Source organism: Thalassophryne amazonica, chromosome 5 (genome assembly GCF_902500255.1).
Source record: "Thalassophryne amazonica chromosome 5, fThaAma1.1, whole genome shotgun sequence".
NCBI lineage: Eukaryota > Metazoa > Chordata > Actinopteri > Batrachoidiformes > Batrachoididae > Thalassophryne > Thalassophryne amazonica.
Window position 1 is genome coordinate 19,405,246 of NC_047107.1, and position 22,901 is coordinate 19,428,146.

The 22,901-nt window shown below is 40.0% G+C and overlaps 1 protein-coding gene across 1 annotated transcript in view; it reads right to left on the reverse strand.

Annotated features, from left to right (window-relative positions):
- The window catches only part of si:dkeyp-14d3.1 (transmembrane protein 132C), an 807,657-nt gene extending 786,162 nt beyond the window's left edge, over nt 1-21,495 (reverse strand). The window contains exon 1 of the mRNA XM_034169759.1: nt 20,601-21,495. Coding sequence (XP_034025650.1) covers nt 20,601-21,364 — 764 coding nt within the window. The 5' untranslated portion in view covers nt 21,365-21,495. The remainder of the gene's footprint in view (nt 1-20,600) is intronic.
- Nucleotides 21,496-22,901: the final 1,406 nt, after the last annotated feature.

The window sequence follows — 22,901 nt, forward strand, 5'->3', positions numbered from 1 at the left end:
ATACAGTAGGTGTTGTGTTGCTGGAATGTCCAGAATGACAGATCACCACAGCTGCTTCTGTCGGAAGTCACGCCTCCCATGAGTGGAACGCACACACCCACATGTCAGTGTGTGTGTTTGCAAAGTCACACTCGTGGAGAATGTGGACAAATTTCACAGCAGTATGACAGTGATTGTCTGCAGTCTGTTGTCGTGCCAAGAGTGCAACTGACCATGCGAGCAGTGTTAGGTGTTCGTGCGTCATCTGGAATTTGGCCGGCACCTGCCGTGAGAGGGTGCGATGGGTTTGCACAGCGCACACTCTGTCTTTCCAGCCCAGTCTCACGTTTTTTTTTTGTTTTTTTTTTGTGCTCCCGTGACAAAATGAGTCAAATTTTCATGACAGAGCTTTTTTAACTCACTATTCCTAACCCTATTCCTACCCCCAACCCTAACCTTAACCATAACCTAATCTTACTCCTTCCCCCCACCCTAACCATAACCACCACCAACAACCCCACTTCACTTTTAATTTCGTGCAGCCACAATGAATGACAATGAATTTGTGCTGCCGTGACAAAAATGAGGCGCTTTTCGTCACAATATCACAAACCGATAGATTAATGTATATTTCGTGATGCTGAAGCACGACTTGCCATGAGACCAGGTTGGTCTTTCAATTCCATTTCAATTTATTAATTTATATAGCACCAACTCACAACAAAGTTGCCACAAGGCGCTTCACACAATTCATAACAACACAAATTAATTTAAAAACAAAATTAAAAACAAGAAAAGCACAATAAAAAGATAAAACACAGTAGAATAAAAAGAAATTACAAAGCAAACACAAAAACAAATTAAATTAATGATAAGACAGTCTAAAAAAGTGGATCTTCAGTCTTGATTTAAAAGTCTCCACCGTGTCAGACTGCCTAATAACAGCAGGCAGATCATTCCAAAGAGTCGGACCATGGTAGGAGAAGGCTCTATACCCCACAGTCTTCTTTTTCATCCTCGGAACAAACAGAAGCCCTGCGCCCTGTGAACGCAAGGGTCGCGCAGGTACGTAGGGCTTAACCAAGTCCGCCAGGTAGGAAGGTGCCAGTCCGTGAACAATTTTATAAACCAATAAAAAACTTTAAAATCCGATCTGGCAGAAACTGGTGTTTTCGGGTGCTTGTGTGCACAAATAGTTGTAGCAACAGGTGTACGAGCCATTGGCAGCAGGGACGACATTACATGGTTTGCACACGATTCCTGCGTCACGCACACTAAGTGTGAACTTCGTCCAAACTTCGCACTATGTGTGAAGGGGCCCTAAGGAATGGATAAAACAACACAATAAATTTGAAACTTTTCAATTATTTAAAATCATAAGCAAGCAAGCAATTTAGATAGCAAGGAAGAAAGAAAATACAGACAGACAGTTTAGCGAGGGACCCTGGGATAGGGTCCAGCACCCGTGACCTGATCTTGGATAAATGGTTGAAAATGAGTGTGTGTGTTTCTACTTTGTGTGCCTACAGTTATGAAAAGTCAGCAAGGCACAGACCCTTCTCTTACTGTGTACCTGTACTGTGGAATGATCTCCCTGCAGAGATAAAGCAGATTCTGTAAAAGACATTCAAGTCCAGGATAGACTCATCTATTCCAGAATTATGTTTCCTCTTCTATTAATTACTACTGTTAGCAATGGAACATGTTTTAGCCTCACTATATCTTAATTTCTGGGTTTGTTAATGAAGCACAGGGCTAACTGCCGGCGACCACTTCAGCAAACTTTCTGCTTCCCTGTTGATTTATTGCTGTTGAACAAATGCCATAGGTGCAGTTATTTCTGGCTGACTGATTTTTTTTTTTTCTCTCTGTCCAAATTGCTGTTGCTGGGATCACAGAGGCTCACGTAGTGCAGCAGCTAAGAGAATATTAAGAGCAAAATCATGCAAATGGTGATACAAGCACCAAAGTTAGCACAAATACTCCGTAGACATTACTGTTTTGAAAAAAAAACGACTGTCCACTTGAATTTTCAATAGACGACCAGGTAGGGGTCAATTGAAGAATTACACAGGGATCAAAATTAAAAATGCTCAAATCATTTTGAAACCTACACCACATTATTTGTCTGATTGTAAAGATTCCAAAAAGGTATAGTTTGGACTATTTATGACTGAATGATCAGAAGTTATGGGGTAAAAACAGCACAAATGGTGACAAAAGTCAGTATCAGTTTGTACAGGGGTCAAAAGTTAAAGTTGCTCCAATTTTGGTAAAAAATAATGCACCAAGATGGACCATTTGTATCTTAACCCTCTGAAGTCTTGGGTGTAACTGGATGTTTTTGACTGCTTTTGATTTTACCTTCACAATTTACCTTAAAAAAACTGTTTGGTGTGACATGCTCCGCGCTTCGATCATCTTCATGCAGTTCAATAAAAAAGAGAGATTATGATGATGACACGTTCTCACAAGTTGAGAGGGTTATCTATAAGACGGGCTCTCAATCTGGTGTCACAGACCGAACAGTCCCCCCCAAAAATTGGTCCCCCTGATGATGCGGTTCATGGATTAACACCTCGTTTCTACTTCAAACTGCACACCAGTCATCATCTATCTCAGCGACAGATATCTGAAGCTTTTGCACAACAATCATTTACACATAAATTCAGCATTATTTCATCATAAAATGTGGCGGAAGCGATCAGAGCGCCGTGGCTAAACGAGCTGCCAACTTATGCGTTCACTGCGCGTCGGCCATTTCAAAGCGTCATGAAATTTCTTCATGTTTCTGCTTAAAACGGCCTCGTTTCTGCTTAACACTGCCTTTAGAATGATTTAAGAGGGTTAACCTTTATCATCTGATGGTTAATAATCCCAATAATCCATTTGATTGCTTTGAGTGAAGAATCTCCATCTTAGATGTGCTGCTGTGGTCCAAAATGACACATGCGCAGATGCAAAAGGCGGACCGATTTTTAGGGACGGACCGTTTGGTCTGTGACACCGGTCCTCAAGAACCACTGAACCTGCACATTTTCCATCTCTCCCTGCTCTGCGACACGCTGATTTGCTAATTCAGGTGTCTGTCAGGAGTTGATTAACTCTGCAACTGAATTAGCCCAACAACTGGCCCAGCTATGAATTGGGCCAAATACTGGCCCCCATTTTGGAGTGAGATTTCCTACTCCTACACGACCAATAGGAGAGCAGCGCTTGCGCCCCATCAAAGTGAGGCTGATATCAGCATCTCGGCTGTCAATCAATCACAGGCAACGAGAGATAGGCCAATATCTGGCCCAATTCAGGGCCAGTTGTCAGGCTACAACTGAATTAGCAAATCAGCTTGTGGCAGAGCAGGGAGAGATGGAAAATGTGCAGGTTCAGGGGTCCTTGAGGAGTGGATTGAGAACCCCTCATCGAAAAGAGGTTTAGCACCTGTGATAAACTTCTGCTGTGCCCCAATGTTTTCTTGTTGTCCATACTACACGAGCATTGATTTCTATTTAATCACTAGATGGAGGACCAAGCCGATCCGCTCATTCGCTGGCTGTTGCCACAGCGCCGCCATCTTGGATAGCGTCTAACAACCAGATATACGAGGTCTGTGATGAAAAAAGCGGTCCTTTTTATTTTTTTCAAAAAATAAATGGATTTGATTCATATGTTTTTACGTCAGACAAGCTTGAACCCTCGTGTGCATGTGTGAGTTTTTTTACGCGTGTCGGTGATGTCATTCGCCTGTGGGCAGGTCTTGAGTGAGGAGTGCTCCACCCCGCCCGTCAGAATCTCTTTGTCTGAATAGCCGCTGTGGATGGCGCGCGTTGCTTTATCAACATTTTTTCTGGACCTGTGAGGAATATCCGAGTGGACACTATTCGAGAAATTAAGCTGGTTTTCGGTGAAAAGTTTAACGGCTGATGAGAGATTATGGGGTGTTTCTGTCACTGTAAGGACTTCCCATGGAGCGGGACGTCGCGCAGCGCTTCCAGGTGCCGTCGTCGGCCTGTTTCGACCTGAAAACGTTCTAATTTAAGGCTTAATTCACCCAGGACGTCGTGAGAGAACAGAGAAGATTCAGAAGAGGCCAGCATGAGGACTTTATGCAGACATTCCACTGTTTAAGGACATTTTTTAATGAAAGACGTGCGCGCAAATTTGCTGAGTCGTTTCTGTGACGACTCGGTGAATCTGTGTGTGCCGCAACAGGAAAAACACCTCCGTGTTGAAAACCATTTGTAAAATTCAGGCGGCTTTTGATGGCTTTCAACAAGTGAGTAACTGAGAAATTGTTTAACAGCTTGGGCATGTTCCAACTTGCCCGTTAAGGTTTCCAACGTAGGTGTTTTTCCTGTCGTGACCCCCCGCGGTCGGGTCCGGCCCGACATGCGACTCTGCCCGCACGTTCTTTCATTACAAAATGTCCGTTAACAATGGAATGTCCAAATAAACTCCTCATGCCGACTTCTTCTGAAAGTTCTCTGTTCTCTGACGACTTACTGGATCAACAGAGCCTGAAATGTGGAAGTTTTCAACTTGAAACGGCGAGACGCTGCCGCCTCGAAGCACAGATCGCCGTCAGGCGCCGTGGGCCGTCCTTAAAGCGACACTACCAGACCAAAATCTCTCATCAGCCGTTAAAATTTTTACCGAAAACCAGCTGAATTTATCGAATGGTGTCCACTCAGTTGTGCCTTACAGTTTTGAAAAATTTTGATCAAACAAAGCAGCAGTCTCTGAGCCATTCCTAAACAATGAAAAAATGACGAGAGGGTGGGCCCACAGGCGAATGACGTAACCGACAGGCGTGAAAAAAACTCTTGCATGCCCACGAGGGTTCAAGCATGTCTGATGTAATCACACGTGATTCAAATCCATATGGTTTTTGAAAAAAATAATAAGGTCGGATACTTTTATCACAGACCTCGTAAGTAGAAAGCGATGGGCATGATCAATGTTTTCAGGAGAATTTCACCATAAATCTGCATTTTCCGTGCTGTTACTTTGCTGATTTTTACAGACTCTGTCCGGCATTTGTGCAGCAACTGTTTGTCAAAACAAATACAGAAAAAGATCAGACTATTTATATAATAGCCTTGAATGAATTTGTTAGTCCCAGTCCAGATAGAAAATAATGATCAGTTTGTCAAACACATTATGTCTGCCATAACACAAGATATTAGTCTGATCCTTAATTAATTTCATTATGAAGTTAAAGATGGGAAATAATCAGGGGTGAAAGTAAGAGCTTCACACACTCTCATCATATTAAATACAATATTAAAGACTGCTCTTAACCCTCGTGCAGCGCCACTTTTACAGAGCGCTTCTCCGTGAAAATATCAAATAAAATAAATAAAACAAAGCAGCCACGCCGGCCAGGGTGAAAGTAAGATTATTCAATCATTTCTGAACCAAGCTGAGAGAAATCTGAAAACACAAATATAGAGTATATCACAGAGAAATATATTCATATATTAGTAGAATATACCATGTCAAAGCGAGTGTCATGTGACACACCAAACTGAGAGAAAAAGCATTTCCATTCTATGATTTTGCTCTTACAGAATATCTGAGGATGGAAAACCTGATGTGAAGAAAAAACCCGGGGCTAATTAAAAAGGGATAAATTGAGGCTTATGAAAGTGAGACGTCTAACTGAACTGTTAAACAAATGGTGAGATATTTATCACGACAAAACATTCAGGCAGTAAAACTTAAGTAATTACTTTGCAGAATACAGATCGACACAAAACTAAATCATTTTTAATGTTTATTCAGCAATTTTAGTCATTTCCCCACATCATTATTTAACCAGCTGATATTCCTTTGTCAGTTTGTCGCAGCACCTGAACGCTGCACAAAACAGCATTTTCAGATCAAGTTAACCCAAGTTTAACCCTCTGGGGCTGACGCCGTCGTATATGATGGCTGAGTACAACTTTTACTAAATTATGAATAACTTTTTAATGATATGAGATAGAAATTTACTTTTTTTTGCTGAAAAGTTAACTCCATGGACTTTCGAGCCAGCCGTCCACCATCTTTGTACTCCTCATAGAAGCTATGTGAAGATGTGCGCAATGTGAGTGTCCAATCAGAATTGGTTCACCATCACATGGTTTTCCAATATCCAATCGTAGGGCAGAGCAGTCTCACATGGCAGACCAAAGATCGTTTGTAGAAGCAATGTGTTACTCTTTGGCTTATGAATGCTGTCTGAATAGCCATCTGGCTGTTGGCTTCTTGCGTAAAAGCACAGCGTTACGCATATGAATGAAGGAGATCAGAGTAAGAGGGTCTCATACAACCTCACGTGGTTGACCAAAGAGTGTCACTGGGAGAAATGATTCACTACTTGGCCAGGAAATATTGAATAAGCCTCTCTCGCTCTCAATCGTAAAGTGCTGTTTACGTCTTTGAATGAAAGGGCGGGGGGGGTGTTAACAGGGCGTCAAACTGTGAAGATAGCAATTTCTGTCTGTCTGCTATTACACAAAGGCTTACAACACAAACAAAATGCATAGACCATTTTGTATATATTGCTCAAAATGTGCATTTGTGTTTATTTTAGAACCTTTTTTGTACATTCTACTTTACAAGATACCAAACTACCTTTATAAACTGTCAAAATAGTAATTATAGTTTGCTGTGTTTTGAATAAATGTGTGTGAACATTATTTTCCGCTTTTTACTTTCTTATTACTGATTGTAAACTTTTATTACACTTATATAACACCGCTATACCATATATATTCTGAAAGTGCAGGTTGCACTGAAAAAAAAGAAACTTACTACTTGACTGTAGGATGCAGGGTGAGCTTTTAACAGCAATAATTAAACATTTATGCCAGGCAAGTGAACTGCCCCAAAAATGGCCTTGGACCCCAGAGGGTTTTAATCTAATGACTGACGATGTGGAATTCTGATAAAGGCCCCTTCACACATAATGCAAATGTGGTTGAATTACAGCAAAAAAGCATGAAACAGTTCGAATTAGCACAACACGAAACATCGCACGGACGGCCAGGTGTGCATGATCCCGTTCGTGTGTGTCAGCTGGAATTTGGCCGACACCTGCCATGACAGGGTTCGATGGGCTCTCACAGTGCACACTCTGTCTTTCAGCTGCTGGTGTGTGCAAATAATTGTAGCAACAGGCGTTCGAGGCGGCAACATATTTACATGTTTTGCATATGATTCCTGCTTCGAGCGCACTTTGACCAAATTCGCATTAAGTGTGAAGGGGCCCTAAGCAACATGGGGGCTGCCAGCAACAGCTCATAGGCTGCATCTGCCATCTAGTGGATTAAATAGAAATAGATGTTTACGAGGTGTGTTTACATTGTGCCCTAAACCAGAATGCTGCTGAAACCAACCTCTTGCGTAAATCACGGTCCATGAGATGGCCCGAGATTCACAACTGCAAAATAACAAATGACTACACTATAAAATTTTTAAGGTTTGGTCGAACTTAGTTTGAGTTATGGGGGACAGATCTTTTCATGCAGCTGTCCCACGACTATGGAACACCCTGCCCCAACACCTGAGAGTGCCACAGTCTGTAGCGTCTTTTAAAAAGCAGCTAAAGACATTTTTATTTAGAAAGGTTTTTAATGTGTAATTTGAATATGTTTTTGTTCTTTTTATGTTGTAGTGCTTTGAGATTTTTTTGTAAATGTAAAGTGCATTATAAATAAAATGTGTTAATATTATTATTATTATTATTATTATTATTATTATTATTATTACCTGTCCTGCAGCTTCCCTGCTGACAGACATGAATTTACTTTTTGGCAATTTGCGTGAAACAAGATGTCTCTCAAAGGGATTACAGTGGTCCCTCGCTATAACGCAGTTCACCTTTCGCGGCCTCGCAGTTTCGCGGATTTTTTTAGTTCAATTTTGCATGCTTTTTTTTTTTTTTTACAGTGCATTGTGTTCTGCGTGTCTGTTTATAAGAATCTTCTCGCCCAGAAGAAAAAAGAGCGCCAACAACTACCCATAACTGTGTTCTTCACTCAGAAAAAGACACCTGCAGCAAGGTGTGAGTGGAAAAAGGTGCAGCGCCAGGACAAAGAGGCGCGATCAGAGGAACTGTGAAATACTGGTCAGTCACTATTAATAATTTCTTATGTGTCCAACCTCGTACGTTGATCGTTAAAATGAATTTGTTAGTTCTAAAAGCCATCATAATTATTTATAGGAAAACGTTCTATTTTTATTTCTCAAACAAATGTTTGGGCCTGAAAACAGGTTGGTCTTATTTTTCTACTAAGGTTTGAACTTTGAGAGTGTTTACACACGAGAGAAAAGTGAGAAAATGTTCATGCCTGATTGAGTAAAGTGTATAAAGTGTGTAGTGAGGGGTTTTACAGCTTTAAAACGTCTATAATAATTGTAAAAAATAACGCTGACTAGCTACTTCACGGATTTCGCTTATCGCGGGCTATTTTTAGAACGTAACTCCCGTGATAAACGAGGGACCACTGTATTATTAAAAACTAATTAATATGACAAATTAAAAAAAAAAAAATCTTTCACCTCTGGGAAGGTGTATGTGTTCTAATGAGTACAGGCCGAGCAGTTAAATGCACCAAATTTATACAAGAATATTACATTCACTGATTTCACAGCCACACAGGGTGTGGACAGCCAACAATGCTCGAACAGACGCATGTCGCACACAGATGATAATAATGTTGTGAATATAGAGATCAAAGTCTTGTCGCTGCGGTGATTAAACGTCCTAACAAATGCATGTGTGAGGACAGCCTTATCACCTCGGACCACACAGAGGCCTTTTCATATCTGTAGCTCTCAGATGGCCAACCTGCGCCTGCCATGTGCCAGACTGCCAAATAAACACACCACAGGCATCGCCTCTGTGTCCACCAACGGCTCATTCATTTGCCTGATGAAAGAACTCATTCAGAGTTTCTCGCTTTAGAAAAGTTTTCAATGCCTTATCACCTCAGAACAACTCATGGGTAATTAAACGGAAAATGGGAAGGACACAAATCTGACGAATTCGGCTTGTTAAAATTTCACACTCGCCTTATTTACATGGACTACAACTGGGAGCCGAAAACAAACTTTATCGATCTTTTATGTTTTCAGGGACAATAGTCTTAGCAAAAAAGTGGCAAAACAAAATTAAAGACTAACTATTATGAGCTGCTTTTCCCCCACATATAAATAATTAGTTACACCGTGAATTCGCTGCATCACTTTTCGCTTCACTTAAGTGGAAAAAAAAACTGTTGTGCATGATTTTGTTTTGTTTTTTTTAGCACAGGCTGACAAATTGGCTTGACCCTTCATTGCAGCATCACTGAAGGTTTCTAAATGCTCTAAACTTGTGCGATCATCATCGCGACAGTCATTACGCTAATGGACGTGCATTTTAATGAATGACTTCCTCATTTGCATTGCATAATTATCTAAATCATTTTGTCTCAACCGCTCTCTGTGATTAGCATCCATCAACACACTCAGCGAGTCAACTCGCTTCTGCAAGATAACCTTGCCCTCTGTATTTCACTTAAAATGATAAAAAAAAATTACACATTCTCACTGAAATTACATTTTCAGATTCAAAGCAAAAATGTAATTATTTCATTTTACTTATTATACAAAGCACATTCTTCACCAAAGCCTGAACTTGCACATACTTACAGAGCTGTCAAAAACATTTCAGCCTGTTTATTGTTTGCAATTAATAATAATAATAATAATAATAAAAAATAAAATAATGGAAAATATGTGATATTTCTAACAGACCAACAGACTGAAAAAACTCCTTTGTCCCTCAAGCCATCAGACTGTACGACACCTCACTAAGGCTGGGCAGACACTGTACGATATTTTCAATCATTGTACTTGGCTCCAACTCAAACTGTGCAACAGAAACACAGGGTTTAAAAGTTCAGAGCGCACGATTCATGTTCTCACACTGTACGGCCCGATGCGCTGATGCGATCTGACTGCTCACATTGTACGTTCAAAAACCACACATCGGAAGCTTTTTTTTCTTAAAAAAAAAAAAATATTTCATGCCTATCAGCGCGCACAGTGAGTGAAATCAGGTGGGGGGAGACTGAACGTATATGCACGCGCGCTGTGCATATATATGCAGCGCGTAGACGCTTGTAGCACTGCTTCAGCAGCGTGGAACCCTCACGAGTCATGACAGCCAACCAAAATATCAAAAAGGTTTGATTTTCAACCGACCATACGATTCCTCATCGGGAGGTGGTTGTGAGATGTTAATTGCAGCTCATTACTCCATGTAGACTGCACGATGCAGGACGCACGATTAAGCTGAAACTCGGTGCGATCCAAAAAATTCTCGCACGAGTGAAAAATCAGCTGAAAAAGGGCCAAAACTCACACAGTGTAAGCCCGCCTTAAGGGGAGGAGGAGTAACAGGAAGACAGAGGACGGGAAGGAGAGGAAAAGTAGTCAGTAAATCAATAGCGAGCAGTATTTCTGGTATTTATATTTGTGTATTTATATAACCCAAATTACACTGAAGTTGAGACGTTGTGCAAAATGTAAATAAAAACAGAATACAATGATTTGCCAATCCTCCTCAACCTATAGTCAATTGAATACATCACAATACTTTGTGGAGACAAGATGGCGCTGTTAGGTGCGGCAGGTATAGTAGCAGCTCTGCTTGTTTATGCTCTACTCAAAAGTACAATGAATTTTAACATTAGCCAAACCTGGACTTTGAAAGACAACCGGATTTTCAACGGTATAGTCAAGTCATCAGGAATGCCCGAGCTAACCAATGCCAACAAACATTTTGGGTATGGGAAATATGCCATTGCCGCTACATTCATTCATCCATACCTCTTTAATTCAGCAAAGAGGTGTTCACAAACTGTTCTCAAACCACAACAAAGCCTCGCATCATGATCTGTCTCATGCTGTCCGGCGACATCCACCAATGTTCTGGACCTGGTTCGATCAACAACACAACAATAGACAGATCCCACGCTAACAACACCGCTAACAGCAAGAGCACCGCTGGAAACTTACAGGTACTCCCTTTAAGTATGCCATATTATACATCTAGTCTACAAACTTACCCTAATTCCATCTTTCCGGCGAGCACCGGGGCAACACCGATCGCCAGCCATGATGGGATGACACACAGACTGAGATCGGGGACACCTTGCTCCTGGAGCGGCATGGATTCGCTGTGCGTGCAGATGCCCAGTCCACAGCGGGTACATCCGAGCCCGAGGGGTCGTCCGGAGGGAGCGGACCTCTCCGGAGACGTCTGCAGACCAGGGGCTCAACAGAATCCACGGAATAATCCAAAGAGGGCACACGGACCAGCAGTGTGGGTCGCGCGTGGCAAACCCTCGCAGCAAACTATCGATGACATCAGTGCTCAGCTACCTGGCCTGCGACGTGAGCGTACTGCTGACCAGCAGTCACAGACCAGATCCAGTGTAAAGATGAGTAACACTACCTCGACTACAGCCAGTATTAAGCAGCGAGCCACAAAAATGTTTCAAACTGTAAATCATGCAAAAATACTTTGGGGAGAAAAAATGAAACCAAAGGGAACATTTGGAGGGCATCTTAATATAAGAAGTGTTGCACAAAAAAGTGAACAAATCCAGCAGCTACTAACAGATTCTAACCTGGACTATCTCTGCCTATCTGAGACCTGGCTAACACCCACTACACCCTCTGCTATAATCAATGTCCCGGGGTTTAAAATCTATAGGAAGGATAGAGTAAGAGGGAGAGGGGGAGGTGTTATGATATATGTAAGGGAAAATATTAAGACTGAAGAGATGGAAATTGAAGATGTTAACATTGAGTGTGCTGGAGTGAAAATTACATTATCTCCAGAGATGCATTTTAACCTTATTGTTGTGTATAGACCTCCCAATGCTAAAGACATATTTTTTAATTCACTGTCAGATATACTCAAAAAGTACAGCGCTAAAGAATTAATATTAATGGGGGATTTGAACTTGGACTGGCTGAATAAAATACATAGGAAGAAACTTAAAGAAATTATGAATAGCTTCCACATGACTCAAATGGTGAGCAGTCTTACTAGGGTAACCAATTCCACTCAAACACTATTGGATTTAATTTTCACCACTAAACCTGACCGCATATCCAAAACATACAACTTGATAACAGGTTTATCAGACCATAACATCACATTGATAGCACGAAAGACGACAAAATCACGGCATAAAAACCAAAAAGGTGTTCTGAGTCATAAATTCTTACCCCATATACCTAAAAAAAACTATGAACTTTTAAACAGTGAGCTCAAGAATGTCCCTTGGAGTGACATAATCAATTGGACAAACACTGAACAGGCTTGTGATGAACTAATAATGACAATCAAACAAATAATTTCCAAATTCACCATAACTCAGCCCAACAACAACAACAACAAAAAAAACGGTTAAAGTGAGGGTCACGTGGTTAAATGAGATAAGCTGGGGACTCATGAAAAAAAGGGACTCAGCTCTTAAAAGAGCCATTAAAACTGGCCTTAATACTGTCCGTATGATTTTTAAAAGCCTTAGAAACAAAGTTACAATGCAGTTACGAAAGTCTAGAGCAGATTTTTTTTAGACATCACTAAAGCCGCTAAAGGGAATACTAGAGAACTCTGGAAATCCATTGATAAACTTACATGTAAAGGACAAGCAATGAATGAAAATATAACATTAAAAATGAATGGCTCTATCCTCTATGATAATTTGGAAATTGGCAACTGTTTTAATCAGAACTTTATTCAATCAGTTGAAACAATTAACAAGAATTTCCCCCAAAAAATGTACAATGAAATAGTGGTGAACAATAAAAATGAATTAAATCTAGAGCCAACAAATGAAGTAAAAGTAAACAAAATCCTATCTTCATTATCAAGCTCCCGGGCTAAGGATATCTATGGCTTTGATACAGTTTTTTTAAAAACACACAAAGACACCTTATCTGCTCCAATAACTAGGTTAATAAATCAGTCTATGGCAGAAATTCATTTTCCTTCTGCCTTGAAAACGGCAATTGTGATGCCAATTCACAAAGTTGGCAATAGGGAAGACGTCAATAATTACAGACCAATCAGTATCCTCCCTGTAATATCTAAGATCCTTGAGAAAGTGGTAGGGGAACAACTCACCCAACATCTGGAGGATGAGCAACTATTACATCCCATGCAATTTGGGTTTCGTGCAAATCACTCGACTGAAACTGCCTGCTGCTTGCTCATTGAAACAATAAAATCAAACCTAGACAATGTAGGGGTTGTAGGAGCTATTTTTTTAGATCTCCGTAAGGCATTTGACACCGTTAGCCACCCCATACTACTGTTGAAACTAACACAATATAAACTGTCTTCAAATACTCTGGCCTGGATTAAGTCCTATCTGTCCGACAGTTCTCAGTGTGTCCGCATCAATAACATCAGTTCATCTATAGAAAATATCCATTTTGGTTTACCACAGGGCTCTAATATCGGTCCTCTCCTTTTCTCACTCTATATAAATGACCTTCCATCTGTGTGCAAAGATGTACACATCCAGATGTACGCAGATGACACGGTCGTTTATGCCTGGGGGAAGGATGCAGAACAGGTAGCCAATAAACTCACCGTGGCCATGGAGAAGGTAGCCAGGTGGCTACATGACTCATGCCTCACTCGAAACAAAAAGAAAACTGCTACAATGTATTTCACTAATAAATGCAAAAAGTCACCCTTTCCCAATATTACAGTAAATGGAGAAACAATTCAGAATGTGACAGAGTACAAATATTTAGGTATCATGTTAGACCCCACACTCACCTTCAAAAAACACGTTAAACAACTGTGTCAAAGCCTCAAATACAATATTAAAACTTTTAAATGCATTAGAAAATCACTCACACAAAGAGCGGCACAAATCTTCTTTAATGCCATGATAATGTCCCGTGTTTACTACTGCATAACCTGTTGGTCCCAGGCAGGAAAAACCACACTCAGGCCATTAGAATCACTTCACAAGCAAGCCCTAAAAGTACTGGACAGGAAACCAAGACAATACCATCATGCCATATTCTAGAAAAAACATGGACTCCTCAATTTTGACAATATCCAGAGATTTGCCTCAATTCGTCTGGTCTTCAGAATCTTAAATAACTCTGCACCTGCACCACTTAAGGATTTTGTTCACTTCACATCTACAGTCACTACCAGAGCCACACGAGCCTCCACCAGGGGGCAGTGTGCCATCCCAAAGTGCAAAACTTTATTTGCACAAACTGCCTTTTCTTATAATGTCATAAAAGAATGGAATAATCTTCCAAATGAACTAAAACATCAGACAAGCTATATCACCTTCACAGCAGAGCTTAAATAGTGGCTAGGGAATAACCAAACCTGCCAGCACTAATATTACTGTGTAGAAGTGGTTATTTGTTATTTATGTCTTGATATAAAATGATAGATATATTAGGTAGGTCATTATGTATTTATTTATTTATTTTTTTATTTATTTTTTTAAAGATAAGGACTTGTCTGTAATTGCAATCATTGTTGAAATCTGTAATTTATTTTGTATATGTGTGAAAGTTGGAGCGGTTGTGGGAGTGTGTGTGTCTGACAGTGTCGGACTGTATGTGTGGTATTGTTTGACTGAGTATTCCTTCACTGTATTTTATTATGTAATGGGGACTGCAGATGGAAACTAGCTATTTAGCTACAATCTGGTACAGATCATCTTTGTTTTATTAGCTTAATGTCTCTGTACATTGTCCCTTTTCAAATAAAGGTGAGTAATAATAATAATAATAACAAAGACAAGATATTTAATGTTCAAACTGATAATTTTTTTATTGTTTTTGTGTAAATATTTGCTCATTTTGCAATGGATGCCTGCAACACATTTCAAAAGAGCTGGAACAGTGGTATGTTTCCCACTGTGTTACATTACCTTTCCTTCTAACAACACTCAATCAGCGTTTGGAAACTGAGGGCACTAACTGTGAGTGTCATGATTGGGTATAAAAAGAGCATCCTCAAAAGTCTCAGCTGTTCCCAAGCACAAATGAAGTGAGGATCACCACTTTGTGAACAGCTACGTGAAAAAATAGTCCAACAGTTTAAGAACAATGTTTCTCAATGTTCAATTGCAAGGAATGTAGGGATTCCATCATCTACAGTCCATAATATAATCAAAAGATTCAGAGAATCTGGAGAACTTTCTACACATAAGCGACAAGGCTGAAAACCAACACTGAATGCCCGGGACCTTCGATCCTTCAGGCGGCACTGCATTAAAACCAACATCACTGTGTTAAGGATCTTACGTCCTTTTCAGGGACGACCCTGCTTATTTCAGCAAGACAGTGCCAAGCCACATTCTGTACAACAGCGTGGCTTCATAGTAAAAGAGTGTGGGTACTAGACTGGCCTGTCTGCAGTCCAGACCTGTCACCCACTGAAAATGTGTGGCGCATTATGAAGCGCAAAATACAACAACGAAGACCCTGGACTGTTGAAAAAATGAAGCCGCATATCAAGCAAGAATGGGAAAGAATTCCACCTACAAAGCTTCAATAATTGGTGTCCTCAGTTCCCAAACACTTATTGAGTGTTGTTAGAAGGAAAGGTGATGTAACACAGCGGTAAACATACCACTGTCCCAGCCTTTTGAAACATGTTGCAGGCATCCATTTCAAAATGAGCAAATATTTGCATAAAAACAATAAAGTTTATCAGGTTGAACATTAAATATCTTGCAAATAAGCTCAATATTCCATTTTAACTCAGTGCCTCACTTATGATGTCACATGCACTGTTATTTAAAGATGAATGAAATAAGAAACATTGTCCAAAGCAGAGTTGTGCAAACAACAAAAATGTCATCAAGTGTGGAATAATTGTTTTTAACAGCTTTTTCAAGCCTTTTTGTTACACTATTGCAATAAGGAACATATCATTAGGGATGTAAAAATGTTACATTTGGATTTGTCAGTTACGGAAATACTTATAGAGACCATTCTTGTAATTACAAATCTCTTAATAATGTATATGAAATTTTACATACACAAATGTAAATATAACAATTTGGTTTGTGAATTGTATATAAACAGCAAATTTATTACTGTTTTGGTGTGGTTGCCTGACATGTGAGCTTCTTTGGTTAAATGTGTTTGTGAGTGTTCATCAAAGTTGTTAAAAATGCAGCGAAAAAAGGGAGAAACGAACAAGCAACAGAGAGATTGCGTTGCCTCTATAGCTACTATGCAGAATTTATGAGCGAAACCGAACACATCAGGATAAAAAATTGCTGCCATGTGTCTGTGTTTGTGTTTTACAGCTTATCTGCTGTGAAACAATCACAAAATAGTTTTGTGATTTTGTTTTGTTTGTCTGATTAACAATTTTAAGTGAAGACTACCGTGCTCAGTCTCAGCCTTTCTCTTGCTCTGACTGAAACTTTCTTCCTGCTGCCAGGGGAAAAAATGCAGCTGGATTCCCATGATAAAGCAAAGCTCAGCAAGGTCTAAACAGAACTTTTATGCCATTCATTCTGTGTTCCCAGGGCTCTATGTTTATCTGCAGCATTTTTACCATTGTGGGGTTTTTGTTTGTTTAAGAAACAGTGTTATATCAAACCTTGTTGACTCTTGTTGCTGAAAACTTGACAAGGTTGAGCCAGCCTGCCTATTTTCTATGGACCCAGAGAGTAGATGAGCAAATGGCGTGGATGAAAATACACTCATAATGCAGCATCAGAGCTATATTTTTGTATAATGGTATTGTTCCATTTACATATCTTCTTCTAAAATATATTGGTATAACTCATACTGATATACTAGCCAACCCTACAAGGTGAGCCAAAAAAACCTGAACCCATAAAAACTGTAATAAATCCTACAATGGTCCAGCAAATTTGCAGGACTTAAACTTCACTCTGTGTACTATCATTTCCCAAATTTTCAGTTATCTTGGTTGCTTTGCAAAAAAGTCATGTTCTTTCAAAATTAGGCTCCAAATGGTAACATTTGTTGAAGAAAGAGGCCTCCAGGCAAAAATGTCTTTTCCTTGGTTGACCAAGATGTTGGGAAAGATGATTCCCAACATCTTGGTCAACCAAGGAAAAGACATTTTTGCCTGGAGGCCTATTTCGCCAACAAATCAAACCATTTGGAGCATTTTTAGTTTTTTTGGGATCATCCTATACATTGTTTTAAAAGCCTCCAGGTGCTCTGGCCTCCTCCCACATCCAAAGACATTCATGTTAGGTGAATCGAAACTTTAAATTGTCCATAGGTGCGTGTGTGGGTGTGAATGTTTTTGTCTATCTATAAGTGGTCCTGGGACACAGTGGTGTCCTGTTCAGGGTGTACCCAGCCTCACATCCTATGACTACTGGGATAGGCTCCAGCCCCCCGTAACCAAATCTTGGATGAGTGGTTGAAGATGAGTGTGCTTGCGAGTGTTTGAAAAGCTTTTTGACATAAGGCAAGGCAAGTTTATTTGTATGGGACATTTCATGTAAAAAAAAAAAAAAACAACTCAATGTGCCTCACAGCATTTAAAAATAGTACCCCACAAATACAATGCAATAAAACAGTAGTTAAAACATAAAAAGGTTAAAAACAAGCAAAGACAGCTATAAAATTAAATAAAAACAAACAGATAAAAATTACTGATCATATACAAAGACAAACAGGAATGTTTTAAGCCTAGTTTTAAAAACTGTCAGACTGGTGGCGTTCCTCGCATCCTCAGATAAGTTGTGCGGATAATGCTGAAACGCAGCCTCACCATGTTTAGTCCTAACTCCGGGGACCAACGGAAAAGCACTATTCAAGGTTCTCAAAGCACGAGATGGTTCATAGGACACAAACATGTCAGAAATGTATTTTGGTGCTAGACCATGAAACAATTAATATACCAACAGAGCTATTTTAAAATCTATTCTCTGGGCCGATGAAGCCAGTGAAGAGACCTGAGCACTGGACTCATACGGTCATAGGCCCTGGCTCCAGTCAGGTCTCGGGCAGCAGCATTTTGAATACACTGAAGCTGATGGACAGCTCCTCTAGAGAGACCACTGAGCAGGCCATTTGTATAGTATACATACATACACATAGTATACATATAACACAAAAATAGTTTGTCCACTTGGATAAACATGTACAACCCCAATTCCAATGAAGTTGGGACATTGTGTAAAATGTAAATAAAAACAGAATTCAATGATCTGCAAATCCTCTTCATCCTATATTCAATTGAATACACCACAAACCCTTACCAAAAAGTAGTACATGCAAGTATGTTTCAAGTATACTTCCAGTTTACTTTTTATATACTTATCAGTACTATTTCTGGTAAGGGAAGACAAGATATTTAATGTTGAAACCCATAAACTGTTTCCAATAAGGTGTTCTTTGAGCATTCATCAACGTTCCAAGTCTTTTGTTTCCCCGTCCCAACTTTTTTGAAGTGTTGCAGGCATCCATTTCAAAATGCGCAAATATTTGCACAAAAACAAAAAAGTCTATCAGTTTGAACAATAAATATCTTGGTTTTGTGGTGTATTCAATTGAATATATGTCATTGGGGTTCTCTGCTTCAGGTTTCCTTGTCGTGTTGCACCCATTACTCAAACATGCCAACAACATAGATGAAGATTTTCCAAGAATTACCAGATGTGAAAAAAAAAAAAAAAAACTGTAATAAAACCAAACACTGCTGTCTCACAAGTGTTGCCTATTATTGTTATTATTGGCTCATTTTATTTATTTACTGTATTTATTTATTTTTTATTTGTTCCATTGGTAGATTTCTTTCATATTTATAGAGGGTGCTGTTAAAATGTAACAGATGAAAAATTAAGATATTTAAGACATATATTACATATTAAGGGTAATTGGATATTTAAATGAGAAATTAGAAGAATATACTTGGTAAGATTTTGAGTTTTTGCAGCATTTAAAGAATATCACCAAATTATTGTGTTACTGGTCCTCACCTGTAGTTATCATAATCTAAAATATTTGATCTGAAAATCCAATAGTTTTTAATCGAGTTACTGACAGACATTTTGTGTCTTCACTCAGTGATTGACAGCATTATGCCTGTGCATGCCCTGCTAATCACAGAGAATATAATATTAGTTAGCCACCACTTTTCCATCAATCAAAACAAGCAACAATGGCCTCGATGGCCTCCAAGATCTTGCATTTACTAACAAGGCTTCATAAGCTACATGGCATGAAAAGCCTGAACAAGCCCAAATATACTCCACTGTGCCAACACTCCTGTTAAATAACTAGCTTACTGTGCTCAAAATAGCCAACATAGCCCATAATATTAAGTTCCTTGGGACTCACTTGTATTTATCAGAATACAAAGTTTCAAAACTGAATAGTAGTAATTTGTACAGCCTTGCTGACATAAAAAATTTTGTGGACCCACTCACTGAGTCACTCACTGAGTCCATTATGCCGATGTTTGCTGTGGTAATTGCAGAGGAATTCCTCTTCATTCAAGGAATTCTGTTTCATCAGGAAAGGCATTTAGCAGGCTTAAGGCATCTTGCACACATTTTGCACGCATTTAACCCCTGCACTGCCGCGCAATTCATCGTGCCAACACATCCTACTGCTGCCGGATGCCACGCTTTGTGCTGCTGGATGCTGCATTATATTAAATAATTAATTCATAGCAGAATAATCATTTTCTCTCAGAGTTTTGAAACCACTTATAATCGCTCTGGAAATTTACCATAGCTGCAGCTGTTCTCGTGTGCTTCATGATGTCGAGAACGCATTTGGAATCATCTCAAAGATAATTATTTATAATATTTAGATTGTAATGGCTTGAAAAAATAGTTGCATTTTCATTCCTTCTTATGAGTATCTGTAAAATTACGTTTATGACAGATTTAACATCTTGTCATAATCATTCAGATGAGTTGTACTGTTGTGCGCTGTGCTGACGCAATGACTCGCACTGACACTCAGTGTTTTTTAATTGTTTGTGCAATGTTCACATGTAGTTCACAAAATTAACATGTGCTAGAGAGTTTGAACCTTACAAATTTTTCTTTGCAGTTGCACGAAGCCATGCACAGTTTACAACGGTTTACAATGAGTTTACTCTCTGGCACAACAGACTGAGTACCAGTGCGTGGATTAAATTCATGCAAGTGTCAAGGCACCTTTATTTGAGCCACAAAATTAGGCCCAAAGCTGATCTTTTCCACGACCACCAGACAACAGTCTGCAACATTCCTTCACTGGACAAATCACATTTGTGCACAATTATTCACATAACACACACTTTCAAATTTGTGTCCATGCATTACTCTGTGATTTACAGTGGTCTGTATCTCCAAGTTGCACATCTGGATCATAACATCTGGATCATAAGTAAAATGTTATATTTTTAATAATGAATTATTCTTTTCCACAGACATCACCAAAATTTATAACAAAGTGCAAATCAAATGACAAAAAAGTGTGCACATTCTGCAGCTTCATAGCACTGTCTGACAATCTTATTCATCATTGTCTGTGAGAAACAGTGTGCAGCGACACATCTCATGTAAGAACAAATGGAAACACATTCTTACCTGAGAGTAAACATCTCCACAGGAGAGTAGGCTGCCACAGTGATAAAAGCGGACACAGTTTCCCTCTGCCTCATGGGTGTGGCCGGTACCATTACCATGAAGTTATTATCCAGTCTGTGTTCGGCAAGGGGGGGAGGCGTGGGGCTCTGGTAGAGCCTCACTCCACCAATCCTCCTCAGAGGTGTGGAGGTATAAGAACCAAACAGCCCTTCCTGTGCATAGCGGATGAAGTTTTCCTTCTTTGTCTCCTCCGAGTGGCACTCCCCTGCTTCTGTAGCTTGCAGTATATAGTAGAGCTCCACTGGCGTGCCCTCGGACATCTCAAGATTCTTCTGGCGTCCTGGCACAATGCTGGGTGAGCTGAACCAGGTGGCCAGGGGTTCCAGCTCAGCTATGCACACTCCCAGCTCACCCTTCAGCTGACAAGTACCGTGCACCTCCTGGGTTTCGTGGAAAGCAAACATGTGCACACAGGGCAGCTTGTCAATGGCACTGTAGTCATCCCAGTCTCTGCCTGCAACATAGAACAGGACTTGGACTTTGGGTTTGGCCAGGTGAATTCTGTTATTCATGATAAAGGTTTGCACCTTCCAATTGAAGGTAAATATGGAAGAGGCAGGAAAAGTCCCTGGGCTCTGCAGGAGATCTAACGGGACAGACTGCTCCACCGACAGAGGCCCGTAACTGGCATTGACTGATGGGAAACCTCGGGCCTGGTAGATGAAAAAGGACTCAGTTCTTGACATCAGGCTAGAGTTCCTCATGAAATCCTGATTGGCTTCCTTCAGGAAGAATGCCAAGTCCGCGTTGAGCACCTGGTAGTTGACTGGAAGGTAAGTAGGGATGGAGGGATATCTCTGTAATCCCTCTAACACTCGACAGTCGGCTGCTGCAAGACAGAACAAAGAACTGAATTACTGGAACAGCAACTACAATTCATTTCACAGAGATGCAGATCCATGTAAAAAAAAAAAAATACCTTTCATCTCACAGAAAGTGATCCATTCAATATGAAAATCCTACAAAACTGACAGTAGATTCCCTACTCCAAAGATCCCCTCACCAAAAGTCATTTTGATTCTTGCCATTAATTAAACAGTATATAAGAAGTATAAACATTGTTAAAATACAAGTTTGAACTTTTAGGCCATGGGCCAAACAGGTACGAGAATGAACAGACTAAACACAGTTGCAATCCAGCCTCAGTATATCACAACCTACACAAAAATGTATGATAGTGAAGTGAGTAGTGGTATATGTAAGGTATGGTAGGTATTTTATACTGCCTTATCTTGTGCTTATATCTTGGTTTGGGGTCAGTGAAATCACACAGGAGTTAACATTTAAAAATGCTACATTCATATTGAGAAGTATACTACATTATTTGTCTGATCATAAAGACTCATAAAGTAGAAATGGTGATGATGGTAATTATTACTGCACATAACACATGATTTGTACCATGTGTTATGCTTACTTATCACGTCACATGATAACACGTATGTCATAGAATCCAATGTACCTTGTTTGACCATTACTTTGGAGACCAACCATTCAAAACAATGTAAACATTTAATAATCCTATTAGCAATATGGACTTTTGGCAATGAAGTTGAAATTCGACACTACAGCAATGAAAGCTGAAAATACTGGATTAAAAACATATTTCATCAGCACAGTGCCCAGTGGTTAGCACTGCTGCCTCACAGCACGAAGGCTGTGGGACTGCTTCCTACCTGGGCCTTTCTGTGTGGAGTTCATTGGTTTTCCAAATTGAGTATCCCCCTTCAGAAAAAAACTTGGACAGGTCATTTTTTCAATTAATAAATAATTATTATTCAAAAAATGCTGATAGTAATGCAAGCAGTTAGTACACTTGCCTCCCAAACAGAAGAACCAAGATCAAGGCCTCCTGTGTCCCATTGTACATGTGTAATTTCATCAGGGAAAGCATACAACATAAAACTTGTGCCAAGTCAACAACTGGATCCATACTGAACCGCTTCGTGCACATGCGTGAGTTTTTCCACGCCTGTCGGTTGCGTCATTCGCCTGTGGGCAGGCTTTGAGTGAGCACTGGTCCACCCCTCCCGTCGGATTTCTTTTGTCTGAGAATTTGCTGAGAGACTGCCGCTTTGCTCCATGAATTTTTTTTTCAGAAATTGTTAGAGACAGGCAGTTGGAAACCATTCGATAGATTCAGTTGGATATCGGTGAAGATTCTGTCGGCGTCACGCGGATTATGGACCTTTTTAAAGACGGCCCACAGCGGCGAAGGGCGCGCGGCACACCGAGCGGCCA